This window comes from Saccopteryx leptura, chromosome 6 (genome assembly GCF_036850995.1).
Source record: "Saccopteryx leptura isolate mSacLep1 chromosome 6, mSacLep1_pri_phased_curated, whole genome shotgun sequence".
In the NCBI taxonomy this organism is placed as follows: domain Eukaryota; kingdom Metazoa; phylum Chordata; class Mammalia; order Chiroptera; family Emballonuridae; genus Saccopteryx; species Saccopteryx leptura.
This window is the reverse complement of record NC_089508.1, coordinates 38,539,475-38,559,336: the sequence shown is the minus strand read 5'-3', so window position 1 is coordinate 38,559,336 and position 19,862 is coordinate 38,539,475. Positions and strand designations below refer to the sequence as shown.

Sequence of the window (19,862 nt, the reverse complement as noted above, 5' to 3'; positions counted from 1 at the left end):
TGCACATCCCTAGTAAGCTGAGATGTTTTGGTTTTTATTTGAACTTGATGTTAAATATTGGTAATACCTTTTCTGTAACTGTTGAGATGATAATTGTTCTTTTATTGTTAATTTGATGAATTACATCAATTGATTTTAGTATTTTACACAAACTTTGAATTTCTAGGACAAGATTATCCTTCTGTATATTCATTATAATGACTTTCCCCTTTGATTCTTTGAGCATATTTATAATATTCTGCTCACAAAAATTAGGGGATATTTCAAAATGAACATCAAGCTGTAAAATATCCCCTAATTTTTGTGAGCAGTATAGATGCTTTAAAGATTTTGTCTTCTGTATCCAACATCTGAGTATCTTCAAGCTAGTTTCAATTGCTTCTTTTCTTGATGATTCACATTTTTCTTGTTTCTTTGTATGTCTAGTAAATTTTGACTGTATACTGGACATTAAAGGTGAAATGTTGTAGAGGCATTGGTGTGTTTCATCTTCTTGTAAAGAATGTTGCTTTTTTTTTGACTGATCTGTGGTGGTGCAGTGGATAAAGGGTGGACCTAGAACACTGAGGTCACAGATTTTAAATCCTGGGCTTGCCTGATCAAGGCATATATGGGAGTTGATGCTTCCTGCTCCTCCCCCTTTCTCTCTCTTCCTTCTCTTTCTAAAAATGAATAACCAAAATCTAAAAAAAAAAAAAAAATGTTGCTTTTTGTTTTAGTCCATAATTAAATTACTTTTTGGGTTCTTTGAGCTTGTGAAGTATTGATTTTATACTTTGTTACAATGGGCTCATTTCACTTTTACTTTTTTTTTTTTTTTTTTTTTTTTCTTTTTCATTTTTCTGAAGCTGGAAACAGGGAGTGACAGTCAGACAGACTCCCGCATGCACCCGACCGGGATCCACCCGGCACGCCCACCAGGGGCGGTGCTCTGCCCCCCAGGGGGCGATGCTCTGCCCATCCTGGGCGTCGCCATATTGCAACCAGAGCCACTCTAGCGCCTGAGGCAGAGGCTACAGAGCCATGCCCAGCGCCCGGGCCATCTTTGCTCCAATGGAGCCTTGGCTGCGGGAGGGGAAGAGAGAGACAGAGAGGAAAGCGCGGCGGAGGGGTGGAGAAGCAAATGGGCGCTTCTCCTATGTGCCCTGGCCGGGAATCGAACCCGGGTCCTCCGCAGGCTAGGCCGACGCTCTACCGCTGAGCCAACCGGCCAGGGCCCACTTTTACTTTTAGTCTTAGTTCTAAGGTTGACCCCTTAAGAGTTTTAATGGAAAACTTGGATTGCTGACCAAGCCCCTCTATCTTGGCCAGATTCAAGCTTCTAACTAGGTCTCTCCTGAGGTAGGACACAGCCAAAATATTTGCTCAAAATTTTAGACCTGGTTCTTTTTTTTTTCTGGGTTCCTTGGATTCTCTCCCATGCATTCATAATTCAGGTTTTGGCCAAGTATTTGAGATAAGTTTTTTGTTGGTGGTTCCCTCCTTTTTGGGGGTTTTCTCTTCATTTCCTGCTGCTCTCAATTCTGTACACTTCAAGTCAATAGACTTATGACTTCTGCCTGAGTCCTAGGTGACCTGTGCCTCATTGATTTAAGAGAACTATTAGCAGAAATGCAGTGTAACCCTTGTATCTCTCCCAGTAAAGTTTCCTTCTTTCAAAAATTGGATATCCTCTAGTTTCTACTTGTTCTTGCTCATTCTCTGTGCCTTTAAATAGTTGGTTTACAATATTTTGGTTGTGAATTTATAATTAGTAGATTAGTTTGAATTACTTTGCTATTATCAGAACTGTAATCCTTAATATTGTAACTTAGTCTTCTCTTGCATAGTGATTCATATGTTACTAATTTTTAGAAAAGATTTTTTATTTGACTCACTCATATTTAACTATATAGTGCCACATCTTTGTTTATATACAAAATGAAGTTGTCAAAACATCCCATACAAGGTGTAGAGTGTCAAAAGAGGTGTGTACAGGAGAACCAGAGGCTGGTTCTTCCTCTGTTACTAACTAGCTATTCAACTATAAATAAGTCTCTTATGTAGTCTCCTCCTTAGGTTTAATTCTATAAAATGAGAGAGTTGGATTAAATAAAATTTTTTAAAACTTTTAAAAAAGTGCCAGGTTTTCTATTTTATCTATTTCCTAACACAGTCTTACAAAAATATAAATCATATTAAAGTAAAGTAGCCCTGACTGTAGATGGTGCAGAGCTAGCCTGCTCAGTGCAGCTATTCCCAGCTCCACTTGTACAGCAGCATTGAAGCTCCTTTGTGAAACCCTAGACTTCCACAGAGAATAGTCTGAAAAAAAAAAAAGGCTGATGATTTATAAAAATCATCCTATTCTGCCTGATTTCAAGAATGGCTGGTTTGTGCTTCTAGAAATGTGACCATTTTCTTGGGATCTGAAGTGTGTGTATAGTTGCCACCTTTGACCTCCCTTCTGCTTTTTCACTTTAACCAACATTTTATTCTTATTTCTAGCCTTATCCAGCCAGCATGGGCAGACATTTGCTGTGGGTATTTGAGAAATAAGGTACATAAGAGATTTCCTGCAATTGTAGCTAAAAGTAACACGCCAGTATTGTACCACAATGAACAGCCCGTCCCCACCTGCCTCGCTTCCCATCTATAGGATATGAGCAGTACTTCCCTCCACCGAATTGCTCTGATGTAGGTGGGAAGGAATTAATAATCTTGGAGCTATACTGATCATTTAGAAATTCTTTCTCCATCTATAAAATTGCAGCGGACAGGCTTACAAAAAAAATCTCCTTCATCACCAGTTGATGGCTTTGTTGTCTTAAAGGAAATAACAAAATGAGCAGGTGTTGGGTACTGCCCACACCCAGACAGCATTGCCAACTCTTATAGAGTGCTTTGCCTCAAGACTTGGAAAAAAGAGTGGTGAGGGAAGGAAGGTCATACAACCCACATAATCAACTTACCCTTTTCCTGTTCCAGCCCTTGTTTCTTCCATCCTTCTCCCACAACAACTCTGATGATGAGTTTTCAAGTCAGACACTACAAGAACAGGAACATTTTTTCCTTTACATATAAATGCAAGACTTTATAAGAGGATTTCCAAACAGGGAGCTACTATGATGGTGCATAACAATAAAAAGAGTTAACATGTCTTATGCCAGGCTTGTGCTAAGTGCTTTTATATAGTTTATTTCACTTAGTCCTCTCAACAACTTTAAGAAGTAAGGAATATCGCCTGACCTGTGGTGGCGCAGTGGATAAAGCGTCGACCTGGAAATGCTGAGGTCGCCGGTTCGAAACCCTGGGCTTGCCTGGTCAAGGCACATATGGGAGTTGATGCTTCCTGCTCCTTCCCCCTTCTCTCTCTCTGTCTCTCTCTCCTCTCTCTCCCTCTCTGTCTCTCTCTCTCCTCTCTAAAAATAAATAAATAAAATTAAAAAAAAACAAAAGAAGTAAGGAATATCAAAATAAGAACACTGATGTTCAGAAAGATTAAGGAACTTGCTTAGGTCTCAAAATAGCAAATAGAAGATTCAAATTCAAGCAGCTTGACTCCAGCTTCTGCATCCTTAACCACTCGAGCTTTAAGTAATGTGACAGTTAACAAGCAGTTTCTGTGGCACTGGGGATCTACCTTCCTCTCTTAAACGTGCAAGATGAAGATATTATTTCCTCTGCCTCTATCTATCATCTATCTATCTATCTATCTATCTATCTATCTATCTATCTATCTATCTATCATCTATCTATCAAGTATATTTCTGAAGTGAGAAGTAGGAAGGCAGAGAGACAGACTCCTGCATGTGCCAGACTGGGATCCACCTGGCATGCCCACTAGGGGGTGATGCTCTGCCCTTCCAGGTCATTGCTCTGCCACAGCCAGAGCCATTCTAGCACCTGAGGCAGAGGCCATGGAGCCATCTGCAGCACCCGGGCCAACTTTGCTCCAATGGAGCCTTGGCTGCAGGAGGAGAAGAGAGAGAGAGGAAAAGAGAGAGAAAGGAGATGGGGAAGGGTAGAGAAACAGATGAGCATTTCTCCTGTGTGCCCTGACCAGGGATCAAACCTGGGACTTCCACACGCTGGGCTGAGGCTCTACCACTGAGCCAAGGGACAGGACCTGCCTCTATCTATTTAAAATAGAAGACGATCATTAAAATTAGAGGGAGGGACAAGTTGACTTCATTGAAATAGGGACTGGATACTGATGGGGCTATAAATAGCTCTGTCTGCATGTTAAAGAAGCAGTGCAAGAAGCCCAAAGTAGTCCCTCCATAGTGTGTGAGGAAAGGGATGAAGCTGGACAGCTGTGCATCAGAGAGACTGCAAGAGAGTGCTAGTTGGGTGGCATCTGAGCTCTCCCTGCATTCCGTCACTGAGTGGAATGAACAATTGAAACTTCAACATGTATCCACATCCATGGTAATCGTGCTCCTTTCTTCTGTTGTTTTTGTTTTTATCAAGCTAATTGGATGAAGGGTGAAGATTTAATACAAATTCCCAATGTGCTGTTTCCCAGGTACTTAGCTTGAAAAAGATTTGAACTTAGTATTTAATATGACATTACAGAAGTACTATCTTATCTCTGAAATAAGTGCCACAACTTAGATGAGACTGTGATTTTCAGAGATTTAGGTTGAGTGAAATCCAGATCAGTTATTGAGCTGTTGACATAAACTCATTACAAGGGGAAGAGCTGGGATCTTTCAAAAAGATAAGAGTCATGATTTAAATTTGAAAAAAAAAAAATAGCTCATTGGCAAGAGCTTGGAAAATAATGTAGCAAAGCCTCTGACGTGGAACACCGGAGACCCACGTTTGGTTCTGGCATGGCATAACTGTGGGCAAAACACCCTGTCTCTTTGGCTTGGGTTTCTCTTTGTGAAAATGACGGAATAGATAGATGCTGGTGAGAATTCTTTCCTGCCCAACCTATGTGATTTTTTTTCTTCTTAGTGATAAAACACAGTTATGTAGATTTTGACCAGGATTTTTTCCTTGGAGTTTTTCCCTTGAGGCACATTATGGTCATTCATAATACTGACGTTGGAGCAAGACAGCTTGGATTTGAATGTTGGTCCCACTATTTATTAATTGTTATGAGTGTTGCATATTACTAACCTCTCTGTGCCTTACTTTCCCCCTCTATACAATGGGGATAATAGAGTACCTATTTCATTAAGGGTCATTATGAGGAAGGAATAAATAGGTTAACATATATAAAGCTCTAGAACAATGGTTGGCACATAATAAATGCTGTATATGAGATTGATTTTATCATTGTAACAGTGCCACCATTGACTTCTGCTGCTGCTAAGTGGTTTCCAGGAGGAATGAAAGGTTTCATTTTTTAAGCCGAGAATTCCCTGAGATCCTTGGGGAGTAAGGCTTAGAATAGCCTGGTAGGTATATTTATAATCCCATAAGGAGCATTAGCCAGTTATACTGAGCTTGCCTGTATGCATTCACTCCCACATGGACTGACTGCTCTTCCCACTGTTCTTCTCACAAAGGAAGCAACCTCTTGGCAGATTTCGGGTGGAAGTAGAAGAATTTTCACCTTACTCTGAAAAGTAAGCTAGATGTGGCTGTAATATCCCGATTCAATGATGTCTGATGATAGGCACAGTGACTGAGAATATAGGTTTTATGTTTAAGTCTCAGCTTTGTTACTTTGTAACTTTGCTGCCTAAGGCAAGTTGCTTAACTTCTCTGTGCCTCTGTTTCCTATCTCCACAACAGGAATAATAATAATGATAGCGACTTCCCATTATTGCTATGATCATTAACTGGGATAATATAGCAAAGTCTCAAGAAAGATGCCAGGCATATAGTATATGTTTAGTAAATTGAAAATGTTATAGTTACTATTATGCTTATTATATCATGTGAGGAGAATCTTGCTCTGTGAGTTATCAGTGACTCAATGGAAAATATCAAGGACCACATACTGATAAATTAATGAATTCTAATTACTCATTTTATATATGGGGAAAGATCCATGAGCTGATTCACTTAATTCAAAATTGATGACTTATGATTGGTTAAATTGAAAAAAAATACCTGCCTAGCAATAGAAGTGGGACAGAATCTCAGAGTTGAAAAGAGCTCCGAATGGATGTGTAATCCAACTCTTCCTGGGCATACAGCCCCCTGACTCTCTCCCAGGTGCTCAGCCGGTCCTTTTCTCTGAAGGTGGAAAAAGTTTAATTTTGCTCCAATACGTCTCTGGATGTCTGCCCTCTGTGATGGTTCATCACATAGGGGATGTTGAAACATGAGCAGTCTGCTCATTGTGATGGTTTATTTTGGAATCTTTTGGAGTATTTGTGGGAAATCTAGTCTCTTCTGACACTCAGCTTTGCTAGTCCTCCCATGGCACTGGTCACAGCTGATAGAATTGAGTGGGCTGCCAATGATATGCTCCTGGGTTTTTGAATTAGCTGCTCCAAAAAAAAGAGAGAAACATAAAATTTTAATGCCTGTGGGCAGGAAGTTTAGAGCCACAGAATTTAGCTCTAGACCTGAGAAAACATCCAGATGTTAAATGATCCACAAATGATGAAGCAGGGCCACAGAGGTGAAGGGATCTGGCTACAGGGATTCGACCAGTTAATGCGAGTGTCCTGAATAAGAATTATGTCCACCACCTCTCTCTGGTTCTCCAGCATAGGGGTCAGAAACGTGTCCTCTAGAGAGACAGGCTGCCTGATTCTAATCTCGATTCTTCTGCTATTGGCAGTGTGATCATTAGCCAGTTGTAGACTTCTTTCTGCCTCAGTTTTCTCACTTGAAAAATGGGAACACTAATAGGGATTTTGTGTGGATTAAATAAGATAATGTGTGTAAGGAAGTCACTTAAGACTGTTCCTGGCACATAAAAAGTATTATTATTTGTTTTTTTATTATAACTAGTTGTTCAAAGAACCTCAAAAATATCAATTCTTAAATAAGCCAGAGAATAAACGTTTTGACCAGGCTGGTGTTTAAAGTATTTCCTGTCACTTAAAATATGTTTTTAAAAAAATTTTATTTCTTCTTAGCTTCTGATTTAGAAGTGACCTTTGGGATCCATCTGTGAACCAGCAACCATATTCTTCCTCAGAATCACTGTGAGACTTTTGGATTGAAGGAGGAAATCTTCAAAAATGATTTCTTATTACTTATTTCCAATTCACATTCAGAAAACATTTACAGAGTAGTCTGCCACATGCCTGGCATGAGATAGGGCCGGGAGGGAGGGGTAAAGGTGGGTGGTCGGACACGCCCTACTCTCATGTTGTGCATGGGTGAGGGGGATGGTTGGCAATTAAACAGGTAATTCTGTCACAACACTGGAGGGAGCACTACTAGGGCAGGACAGAGATATTTGACAGCACGTGGGAGGAGCCCTGACCATGATTTAAGGCAGTGGTTCTCATTCTTTCTAATGCTGTGACCCCGCAATCCAGTTCCTCATGTTGCGGTGACCCCAAACCAAAAAAATAATTTTGGTGGCTACTTCATAACTGTAATTTTGCTACAGTTATGATTTGGAATGTAAATACCTGATATGCATTATGTATTTTCCGATGGCTTTAGGCGACCCTGCTGGGGTCGCGACCCACAGGTTGAGAACCGCTGATTTAAAGGATCAAGGAAAGGCTTTGGGGAAGAAGTGATGTCTATGCTGAGACCTGAATGGCGAGTTAGATTTTTGATTAGTCTGGATGGCAGCGGAAGAGTATTACAGGCACAAGGAACTGTGTCAGTGGGGAGGAGGGGCAGGGTTCAGGGTTGGGATGAAACACTGGGTATTCACCAATTTATTCAACACTTAACAAGTGTCTATTAAGCACTTACTATGCAACAAGCATTGTTTTACGTAATGGGCGCATATTGCTTAACAAAACTACGATGATGTCTGTATTTGTATGGAAGTTATGGGAGAGAAGAGAGAAATAAAGATGAAAAGTGCTATAAGGAGAACTGCTTAAGGCAGGATGATCAGGAAAGTGATTGAGGTAGAGTGACAGTCAAGCTGACAACTGAATGATGAGAGGACAAGCCAGGGGAGGGAGGGTTCCAGGCAGAAGGAACGGCAAAGACGAAGACGAAGAATTCAAAGGCAGGCATGATCTGGGCATGTTGCAGAAACTTGAAAGAGGACCAGTCCGCTGGGATGAGGGAATGTAGGGAAAGTGATACAAATAATTCAACGGCTATTTGGTTTGGGTTATAGGTGTTGCGAAAGGCATCATAACATTTCTAGTAGAAATAAGATCACATACTGTATACACGATGGATGTCTCTTTTGAAAATCAGGAAGCTTTTGGAAAATCTCAGTTGCTAATCTCAATTGGCTCTGGGTTTTGATAGCTGAGATGAAGCCGAAAGCATATTTTCTGTCGTGGTTGACTAGTCTGCACATAAAGCACGTGCACGGGTAACTGTCCTCTTCCCAGTTATAAGCACGTGTCAGCAACGCAACAAATCATCAGGGTTGCCCGGCTCAAAAAGAGGCTCATCGCGTTAATTAGGGCTGTCCCAATAGCTTCTCCTGGGTTCTAACCATCTTTGTCTACCCTCATGAGCCATTTCTCTCCCTGTTTTATTCATTTGGGCCAAACTTTGTGTTTCATCCATGCTTTAAATTCTTTTTGTCCAGTTTGGGACTGCTTGGTCCAGGTTAATTGCCCATGCTCTTCTGTTACTCCTATTGTTTACCTCTGTATTCTTGTGGGCTCTGCAGGAGACTCATGGCTCTTATTTGCTCCCAGTTAACAGCTTTGGAGATGATGAAGAGCTGTGCACATCTTCTGACACTGATGAGGAGGTGATCAAACAATTTGAGATTTCTGTGTCCCGGTCCCAGAGCTTCCGTTCAAGAGCATCTGAGAAAGGCAAGCAGAAAGGATCAGAGCAAAAACGCACATTCCGCCGCTTGCTCTCCACCGGTGAGGAAGACAGCACACAAGTGTCTGCATGCGAAGGTATTCTTTGCATTAAACCTTTCCTGTATCCAGACCGGGGATGGCCACCGGGAAGAACGTCTTTGAGTCATGTAGCTCCAGAGAGGGAGAGAAAATGGGGCAGGACCCAGAGGCTGGGACAGGGAAAGGGTTGCTCCACACTTTGCAGGGGGCTGTCCTGCAGGGCACTGGGGAAGAGGATGGATCAAATGTGCTGAAACCCTGGACCCCTGCTTCGTGGGGCCCCCTCCTTCATTGTAGTTACTGCTTTGTACATTGTGAACACTAATGAGCAGAACAATACTTATCAAGCTTTATAACACCTCTTTCCTTCGGATAAGTACAGAAATTTCACATACCTGCCTGCTCTTGTTGTGATCCGTCCCTTTCCTCCCATTTGCAGCCATGGAGTCTATTTTCCATCTAGCTCTGTAACCTTAAAAGATTTTTGAAGCCTTTCTTTTAATAGTTTGTATTTTTAAGACAAGAGGTATGTTTTATTTTCCAAATGAAAACATGTATTATAATATTGAATAACCTTTCTCAAACAACACATGTCCTGCACCTTCTCCCTCATTCCCTGTAGTTTCTGGCACCCCATTCCCCATTTCACATGAGACTCGCTGGGCGAGAGCAAAGTCGTAGCCATCCTCTAGCGTCTTTACACTAAGTTTACCTTCCATGGAGAGGAAGGAGGACTCGCTGTGGCAGGGTAAGCACAGCTTGTGATGGAGGGAAGATCTTGTTAGAGTCCTCCTCCCTCCCCACCATTTACACAAAAGTATCTGCAAAAAGAACCGTACAATATTTCTTAGTAGTTTTTTGAGTAAAGGTCAGGCATCTCTTTGGACCTTTTATGCCCAGAGCCCCGAGTAGGCACGGGACATTGGGAAAGGGACAGGTCTGGGAAGTATATTTGGTAAAAAGCTATGGAGCATGTTATGTGGTCCACCTTAGTGATGTGGTCTAAATGACCTGGCTACTCTATTTTTTCTTGCCTTTTGGGTTTGTGGTCAATCAAACCATTGAGTTTGTAGCTCTTGTATGTTTTTTGTTTGTTTGTTTGTTTTTTGTTTTTTAAACAGTGGTAGAAAAAGGAAAGAGCAAAATTAAGAGGAGATAACAGAAGAAATTTCTGACTTGACATGTGGATGAAGCAGGCAGAAAAAGAACACAGAAAAAAAAGGAGAATTAACAAAAAGAACCCTATTATCCATCATGTGATTTTACTTATTGATATGGGCAACACAACATATTGTATTGTTATTGTTTTTAGCCCAAGGTAGGCTAAGAAATAAATGACTTATGCAACCAAAGCATAGTACTGACCCTGTGCCAATTTGCTTTTTGCTCTCTCTCTCTCTCTCTCGTGTTACATCACAGCATTCCTCTCTCTCCATTGAGAAGGCAAATGTTAGCTAATGAAAGTTAATAGCAGTTGATTCCCTGGGAGTAACTTGTTTAATTCTAAAGCTAATGGCCCCATTTCCCAGAAGCCTAAGTGTCTAGTTTCTGATTTATACAATTGGCTGATATTCTGAGAGTTCTGACAGCCACTCTAACCCTCACCCTGCCTGGAATTAGCATCAACTTTTGTCATAAGTGGTGATTCTGAATTTTTTGACAGATGGTGACAGAGAAGGTAAATTTTTCTCTCCTGGAGAGAGGAAAAAGTCCACTATAGTAAATGAATTACCCGTAGATTATGAAGAGAACCAGCAGGATTTTCATAGGAATGAATAACTGCATGCTAAATTCTAGGTTATCAAATGTCATGGAAATGTTAATGTAACTTTTATTACATGATTTTTTTCTGTGTCATTTTTTTTTGTTCATTTTTAGATCAGTGAATTTGTTTCAGCAATAAAGAATAATGAAGAGATGAAATGTACTCCTTGAGAGGATTTTTTTTTTTTGCTTGTTATTTAGCTATTTTTTTTTTTATTCTACCTCAAACATGATTTTCTAAGATCAAATTTAATTGTAAACAATTATTACTTTAAAAACTCATTCAAAATGTTGGACCAGTGAAATGAAAGGTTCAAATTCAAGTAAAATCTGAACTGTGAATGAATTACTGGTGGGTTATCTCATGTTTGAACTCAAGGAGATCCTTCATTCTTGATTGAATGGTGAGATTATTCTAGAATCAAGACAATGCTATCTTCATATGCTAGCCAAGTTCTCTTCTGTCCCCTATATCTGATGTAGTGTTATTTGTCATAAAGTTTTAGTGCATTCCTGATAATATCAAAGAGGCTTGGGCTAAGTGATTTGGATCTGAGGCTGTGCTACAGAATAATAGTTCACTTATTGGAGGGTTTTTTTTATTTTTGTGCCAAGACTTCTTTTTGCTTGTAAAATATTTAATTATTAGGGTATTATAAAGAAGCTAGACATTACCTTTCTGGTGGCATTAAAAATGGCCTAAGTTATCCTCTTATGCCCAGAATTTGTGTTTGGTTTTGTTTGGAATGGTGTATCAGTCAGAATTTTATATGTATCAAGGTGATATCAGGGTGATATAAAGGGTGGGGCAAAAGTGGGTTTATAGTTGTTCATATGGAAAATCATACAATAATTAATAAATAATAGTACAAGAATAAATTCTTCTGTGTACTCATAATAAACCTACTTTTGCCCCACCCTGTGTGTGTGTGTGTGTGTGTGTGTGTGTGTGTGTGTGTCTGTGTATGTATATATATTCTTATATATAAAGAGTGAGAGAGAGAGAGATTGCAGAGAATGGCATCTGCAGTTTGGGGTCTGGCCAGACAACAGAGTCCCACAGCTCTGAAATGCATAGGAAAGGCTGTTGGGAAGGGTAGGCTTACACTGTTGGGTGTGAGCCAAGGTGAAGTCCACGGTGAAATTTTGTCTTCTCCAGAGACCCCTCAGTTCTCTTTTCAAGGCCTTTTAACAGGCTGATTATGTAAGATCATTTCGTTTACTTAAAGTCAACTGCTTACGGGCTTTAATCACATCTACAGTGTACCTTTACAGCAACACCGAAATTAGTGTTTGAATAATTAGGGCTTATAGGTAGGCCACATAGACACATAAAACTGACTATCACGGATGGTGAGCAAAAGTATTTCTATATGAGTGGTGGTGGGAGAGAGGAGTTGGGGAGCGTAGAAGAAAGTAATTGGTTGTTCTCCATCAAAGTGGGGTATGGACTAAAAAATTTAAGAGCTTCTCGGCTGAAATTAATATGGTTGATGCGACGTAAGTACGGCCTATAATTTCTGTGAAACCAGGATACATTTCCCTGACAATAGGCCGTTACTTTTCCATGTGTGTTTAAGGTGACAGGGTCCTCTTTCACTTGAAGCATGGGGAGCCTGCTTTATGTAACAGTGAATCACCTTTTCTTCCCCTGCTTCTTCCAACTCGACTTGTTCCCCAGATTTGCTTGTCGAATTCATCCTTGAGTGTCTGTCAAGGAAAATGGTTTGTTATATTAATATAGTTCTTAATGTTTTCCAGTTATGAATAGCTTTTCAAGGCTTGATGAAGCTTTTGAAAATTCTCTTATTACTGATCTAGGTATTATCACCATAGGAGCTGAAGTCATGAGGCCATTTTATGGGGGTAATTTCTCAGCAAAGTTAGATTTTGTTCTGAAATCCTGCTGAGCACCACACACGTTGATGGATGACCCACTGTTTAATAGGACGTTTTAGTCTTCACGTATGTGAGGAATGGATGTGCTAATTAGAGCCTGGGAAGAATTTTCTGCTTTGTATTGTAGGGTTTTGCATATGGAACATTCCTCGTTCTGTCATTTTTTTTCTGTGGCCTTTTAAAAAGTGTGTTTGCCCAATAATTGAAAGTGTGAATGTAAAAATGTTATGGTGTCCTAAGAAAGAGGTACCAAGGGGCCTGAAAAAAAAATAACAAGGCAGAAAGGGAATGTTCTAAATGGCTTGCCATGGTTTTGCAAAATCCCAAATCAGGAGTCTGAAGTTCTGCACTGAGGACCAGGTTTGCCTGAGAATGTTTTTATATGGTTTGCAAAGGTGGTAATATATTTCTAAGTTTGCATGTTTAATATAAGTAGGTCATATACTGTCTGGTAAACTACTGTCACCACCACTCCATATTGCTACACACTTAGCTGCTTCAAGTCTTTGTTATCTGCATAGCCTTTGAAGTGATTTGAGGATGTGGTGAAGTCCACTGGTAGATAAAGACTATGCAGTGCATGTTTGTGGCTTAGTGCTTTCAATGAGCTTATGTTCCAGCTAAAACTTTAAGACGAACAGTGGAAGCAATGGCTGCCGTGTAGTGTATAAATAAAAACTATATTTATGATATGTACTTTGTTATCCATTCACTGTTCCGTCTGTATCTTTAGTTTTCTCTCATCCTGGGATGGGGGAAGTTTGAGGGCCAAAGAGATAAAACATCCTTGGCTACTCTTTGGGTTCAGGAGGCAAGTCAGGGTGAAAGCAACTGTTTAGACAGATACTGTCAGTTTCCCCTTACTCTTGGAGGGTAACCTAGGCATTGAAGGAGAGCAGGGGTTGGACAGAGTAAGGAGGTACTGAGGCAGAGGGAGAAGGAGAGGGTGAAGGAGCTGGAGAGGGTTAAGGGGAGCGAGAAGGAGAGGGAGAGGAAGAAGAGAAGAAAAGAGAAGAGGAGGAGGAAAAGGAGGAGGAGGTCTGAGGAAAATACCGAGTTTGAATGAATCAAGGAAGATTCAGGAGTTGTCAAGGCTTTAGATGGGCAGGCAGCAAGGAAAGGACAAAAGGGAGGGCTTGAGAGCCTCTTTGAACAGAGGCAAGTAGCATTCTTATGAGCCAGTGAGAACACAGGTGAGAGAGAGCTGGGAGGTAGTAGAAAATGAGGTTTGCTAGGTTGGATGAAGCCAGTTTGGTCCATACAAGTATGCAAGGCTAACATTTATGGAAAGTCTGGTGGCCACCTGACATATTATTTGATGCATCTCTCTTATGACTTCTATCATCATTTTATAGATAAGGACACAAAGGTTGAGACAATTCCAAAATTTAAAGTTTTTAAATCCAGCTCATCTGAATCTAAATCCAGTGTTCATTGCATGGATCAAGCAGAGAACTTTCTACTTGAGAGAACCCCTAACGCCTTTTGAGCAGAGGATAATATGTTGAATGTGGAAGAGAAAAGAAAAAGTGAGAGTCAGGAGACCATATAATCTCCATAACAGATGGCTGTTTTTGCTTTCTAGCTCCATCCCCAAAGTCATGTGATTATTAGCTCCAACAAAATGCTAATATGTTTAATTTATCCTCCTAACAGAAGTGCATATCCTTTATACTCATATTATTAGAAAGTATTTGCCCTACATAATGAACTAATGGTCTTTTTGATTATCTGGATCAACTTTATCCATCATAGGAATTATGTTTCTGCAGGTGTTATTTTGTAGATTTTGCTTTCGAGGTCTTGATTGGTGTAGTTACTATTGCTCAATTTCTCTAGATAAGAAAGTATAACATAGGACCATATGTGAAATAGTTTCCTTATTGCATATTTAGATTTGGATGGAGCCAGGCAACTGAATTATTCTGGGAACCTGTCTTATGGTGAAGATGATCCCATCTCTGCCCACTCACAGTCCCCATGTGAGGTTGGGGAGACCGGACACCATGGTGCATTTCCCCGAGAGACCAGAGGGGGCCGCAGCCTCAGTCGCCAGTCCACCGAGGGCAGCTTGGAGATGGAGACCGCTTTCAACAGCCGAGGCCTGGAAGACTCCTACGCCACCGACAGCTCCTCTGCGTGGAGTCCAGAGGCAAGTTATTCGTTTTCCATTCTTTTCTTGCTTCAGTGTTTTGTGCTCTTGTCTAGCTCTTACTCTCCTCCCCTCCTCCATCCCTCAAGGAAAAAAAATGTCTCCATAAAGAAAACAGTGCCTTGAAAAACAAAGACCTAAAGAACTTTTATTTAAATAAGTTTTTTGTTCCAATGACCAAGATCCAATCCCTATGTGGACCAATAAAAAAAAACACAAAAGTTTTTTTTCAAAATTAAAAAAAGAAAGAAAGAAAGAAAGAAAGAAAGAAAGAAAGAAAGAAAGAAAGAAATAAAGAAAGAAGAATGATGGCAGAATGGGCCCAGTCATCTTTTTTACATAAAGGAGTTTTTAGTTCTTTAGAGAGACTGGTTTGTTTCTCTTATGGTTTCAATTACATGGACTCTATTTTTATGTAGTACACCAAATCTTGAGTAATGATTGCTTGAATATGAGAATTATTTGAAAATTAAACTAAAATGCAGTGGCCCTCCAAATGAAATTATACGAGATATGATGATGACAGTCTCGCAGTACATTTGTTAGCTTTTAATTGAATTGAAGGTTTAAGAGATGGCATTTGACTGTAATGACCCTTTGGCCATTTACTTTGCTTTCTTTCTTTTTTTTTACAGAGACAGAGAGAGTCAGAGAGAGAGATAGACAGGGACAGACAGACAAGAACAGAGAGATGAGAAGCATCAATCATTAGTTTTTTGTTGTGCATTGCGACGCCTTAGTTGTTCATTGATTGCTTTCTCATATGTGCCTTGACCGTGGGCCTTCAGCAGACCAAGTAACCCCTTGCTCAAGTCAGCGACCTTGGGTCCAAGCTGGTGAGCTTTTTGCTCAAACCAGATGAGCCCGCGCTCAAGCTGGCGACCTCGGGGTCTCGAACCTGGGTCCTTGGCATCTTAGTCCGACGCTCTATCCACTGCGCCACCGCCTGGTCAGGCTACTTTGCTTTCTGAAATATATCTGTGATAAAAGAGGCTTCTCCTAAATGTATTTTTCAGCTAAAATTTACTCAGGAATATGCTTGCCCAACCAGAAGTATGACTAGAGGTGATGATGTAGAAACTACGTTTATTGAGCAAATACTATGTGCCAAGCACTGTGATAAGGATTTTACAAATAATATTTTCTCCTACAGGCATTTATGGTTACTTTTTATTAGCTAGATCCCTCCTATAATGATTCTATAACATTAAAAGATCTTAAACAGTGATGTCTAATACCTTCATTGAAATTAATTTTGATGAAATAAGTCATATAACTATATAAAACTTTAATGTATCTTTGTGGGGCTAAAAGGAAGAGAAGGATGAATGCATTTTGTTAGCATCAGTCTGACTAAGAAAATAAACAGGGTGAATCTCTTATTAGGGCCTGGACTGTCATACACACCAAGCGCTCATCAAGGAGAAGAAAAAAAAAAACCCAGAAAATTATGTTCCAAATCCTTACTGCTTACACCCTGGGACATGTAGAGAGAGCGTGAGGAGGCGTACACTGTGCATGGTTGGCCGTGAGTTGGTATTCCTGTTAAGGAAGGGAGATGGTAACTCAGATATGTGGTTTGTGGCTTGTTAAAAGCAGCCCTTCATATAGAGACACCCAAAAGCTATTAACCTTCTAAGTTTTATAAAAAAAAAAAAGTACTTTTCTCTCCATTTACTGCTAAGAGTCATATCAAATCCCACATAGTAACATTTAACATTTAAAAATAATCTTTTTGGCTCTCTCACCACAAAAAACACAACAGAACTGTTTACCTGCCTGGAGATACTTCATCCCTTGACCACTAGACCTTTTGCCTGGGAGTTGCTTTCTCCAACTAGGCGCCCATTTGCCTGCCTCACGGAGCTTTAATAGAAGACTTGGTGTTGAGGGCACTGAATGTTCTCAGACTCCAAAAATACCCAGACATCTCTGTGTGCTCCATTCAACCTCCTATCTATTTTGAGACGAAAACTGTAATTTGTGCTCTTACAGTAGAACCTCAAATACAGCTCGGAGGCAGTTCCTGTAACTGCCTGCTTGGCAGGCTTAGCTCGCCTTTGAAGAATTGATTTATTTGCCTCTTAGCTGTATTAAGAACCCTGTCTTCCCCCCCGAGTATCTGGCATCGGGAACATAGTGTGGGTCTGTTTACTTTGGGCCACACAGATGACATCAACACTATCTTACTAAAACAGAAATGCTTTTAATTTGATAGAAAATCTTTAAACCTACACGGGCTTTTGACAGCATGGCACAAGCATTGCCATCTTAAAGAGAAACCCGGGCTGTTAGAGCTAAGGGAGTCGTTTATTTTGACTCAGAAGGAAGCCGGCCATGCAGTGTGACTGCCCGTCAGGCTGATGGATTTTCGCGCGCTGGTCTTCCCTGCTGGAAAAGGCCATCGATGTTGTCCCGCAAACCCGAAGCCTGGTGGGAAGACGACGGGAGGGTGGCCGGTGCTGCTGAGCACACGGGGAGGCAGGTGTCCCACTTTTCATCTCGGTTCCCACTGATTAACTGGTTGGCCTTGAGAAGTTAATTAAAATCTGCCAAATGGGGATAAGAATGAAGAGATTTTTACCTTGCAGGAAGGTCAGATGGATTAGTGATATTAACAGTACCCACCTGAGGAGCGCCTTCAGTTGCCTGGTGATAGGTAGTGTGTGTTGAAATGATTAATTGCTCTGAAAATACCAGTCTACACAGATCTTCCTTTTGGATCCACTCAGGGAAGGGCCACAAACTCATTGTCATGGGCCACCACTTGGATTGTCCCCATCCAGAGCTGGGTTTTTGCCTGGAGCAGGGTCTTACTCAGTTATTGAATAATTACCCCTTTGCCCCCCCACCTCCAGGACTTGACTACAAACCTGCAGGTGCAGTGAGCATTTTTCTGAACAGGCAGCCTGATGGATGAGATAAGTCATTAACTAGGATATTTTCACCTTGGCATTGAAATTGATTCCAAAACTGGGAACTGGGAACTGATATTAAGAGCAGGGGCCTGAGAGGATGTGAAACTCAAAGTAGGGTGTGTTTCCAACTCCCCTCTCCCATCTTATTCCCTCTTTAGCCCACCCACTCACTATACTCATAAATAGGGATGGCAAAAGGTTAGGGGGAAGAGAAGGAGACCTTGTGGTTCAATGTAGGGTTTAGGATTTTAAGCATTAATACTGGTAAATCCTGAATAGTCCTGGCTGGGCTCCTGATGATGGGGGTGGGGAGTGAATTACTTAGCCTTTCTAAGCCTTCGTTTTCTCCCTTATAAAAAGAAGGCTATTAAAATACCTACCTCATTAGGTTAATGTGACTATTTTAGAAGATAATATTTCTTAGCTGCCTTTCCCAAAAAGCATGCAATCCTCGGGAAGAGTGACGGACAAGGGAGTGAGGTAAGGAGGAATGGAGTGTCACTATGAGTATAATTGAGTTGGCACCACTAAGTATGACTCATGGCTCGGTCTTGTGGGACTGTCTTCTGTGAAGCTGTATCAACTAATCTCAGGACCTATTTCCAAGAGGAGGGAAGTTTAGTGCATCAGGCATTATTAACTCTACACACTCTCGACTTTCTATCCATGAGTGGCAAGCAGGATTCTGTGACTTTGCAAGCCTTGACAGCAACAGAGAGCCTGTGGTAGGAGCTGAGAGTTACCCGGCATGGCGGGAGGCAAGACTTCCGCCAGGCGGAAGCCACTTAGAGCCCAGACAGGCTGTGCCTGGAGGGCTGAGGTGCATAAAAGCACTTATAGTCTATAAAGGATTTTGTATGGTACCTGGCAGAAGGGAGGGCTTAGCATGTTGTCTGCTATTACTTAGGTTCTGGCAAGCACTGTAGCAATGATCCAGAGTAGGCTAAAATAGACGAGAGTTTTAACAGAAGACTGTGACTTGAGTTTTGAGTTGGCCTAACTCCTTGGAGACTTGCTTCTAATATTATATCTACACTAGTCAGTTGTATTCGGAAGTCTCTATGGCAACCACTTTTTATCACTTGAAACTAAATACCTCTGAATAGAAACACTCACACTTGAGTATATGCAGGCTCGGAGGAAAAGGGAAGAAGTTTCCTTTATTTTGGAAGAAGCCTAAATTTTCCTGCTAGACTAATGTAAATCTTAAGAAAGAGGGCATTTAATAGATGTCTCCTGTATGTCAAGTCCTTTAATTTTTACAGGTAGGTACTGCTGAGAAAAACCGAAGTTGGAAAGGATTAAATAACTTTCCCAATGCCATTGAGGTGGCAGGTGGCAGACCTGGGATCCCAAGGCTATATCATTCCAGAGAACTGTGCACTTTCACTTGAGCTCTGTTGGGAAGTTAGTTGTGTTGATGCATGCACATTTTTGAGGTGTTTTATTACGTATTTTAAAAAAATTAGTGATCATTTAAATTAGCAAAGTCTGGTGTTCCATTACATAAATAAGTACTGATTCTGATTTACAGTAAGAAATCAGAACAAAATTTAGTTGTGGGCAAGAGCCATGCCTTCAGAGGAATAATCAAATTAGGTTGACATTATTTATAGTTTGTTGGAGGGTGGTTCATGACAGTAAATGAAGTTCTACTCAGTTTTCTCAGTGAGGTTATCAGATCTGACTGGCTACAGGTGAGCTGCTGTCTAAGGGTGGTATTTCAAGATGAGGGAAGTCTGTTTGACAATAGGTAGCACCAGTCTGCTGATGGGAATAGATATTTATGGAGTCTGTTCTGAGCCAGGTATTTTTCACATCTATTAAAACCTCACAACATCACTCTATCAAGTAGGCATCTTAATGCTCTTTTTTTTTTCAGCAAGAGTACAAAAAAGATGGCTTATTTGGCCAGGGTTAAAAAGCTAGTCAGTGGTAGAGTTATGATTTCTGCTTGGCATTTATGTATATATTCATTCTGGGTGTCTGTGTCCAAGTCCAATGTTGCTGTTCACTACGTGGGTACTGGGAATGTCCTTTTAAGCTCTTGTTACTCAAAGTGTGATCTGAGGCCAGCTGTGACATCCTTGCAGAATCTCAGACCCCATGCCTATCCTACCGAATCATAACCCCTGGATGATTCCAGTCCACATGAATATTTGAGAAGCTCTGCCCTAAAGTTTTCTCGCACATAGGTCAAATATCTACTGAGGGATCACCTGTTAG

At 40.8% G+C, this 19,862-nt stretch overlaps 1 protein-coding gene across 1 annotated transcript in view; it reads left to right on the top strand.

The window, feature by feature from the left end:
• Positions 1 to 19,862, top strand: part of SYT16 (synaptotagmin 16) — a 230,225-nt gene that overhangs the window by 190,276 nt on the left and 20,087 nt on the right. Inside the window, exons 4-5 of the mRNA XM_066343078.1 lie at positions 8,748 to 8,960; positions 14,462 to 14,718. Of these exons, the coding sequence (XP_066199175.1) occupies positions 8,748 to 8,960; positions 14,462 to 14,718 (470 nt within the window). The remainder of the gene's footprint in view (positions 1 to 8,747; positions 8,961 to 14,461; positions 14,719 to 19,862) is intronic.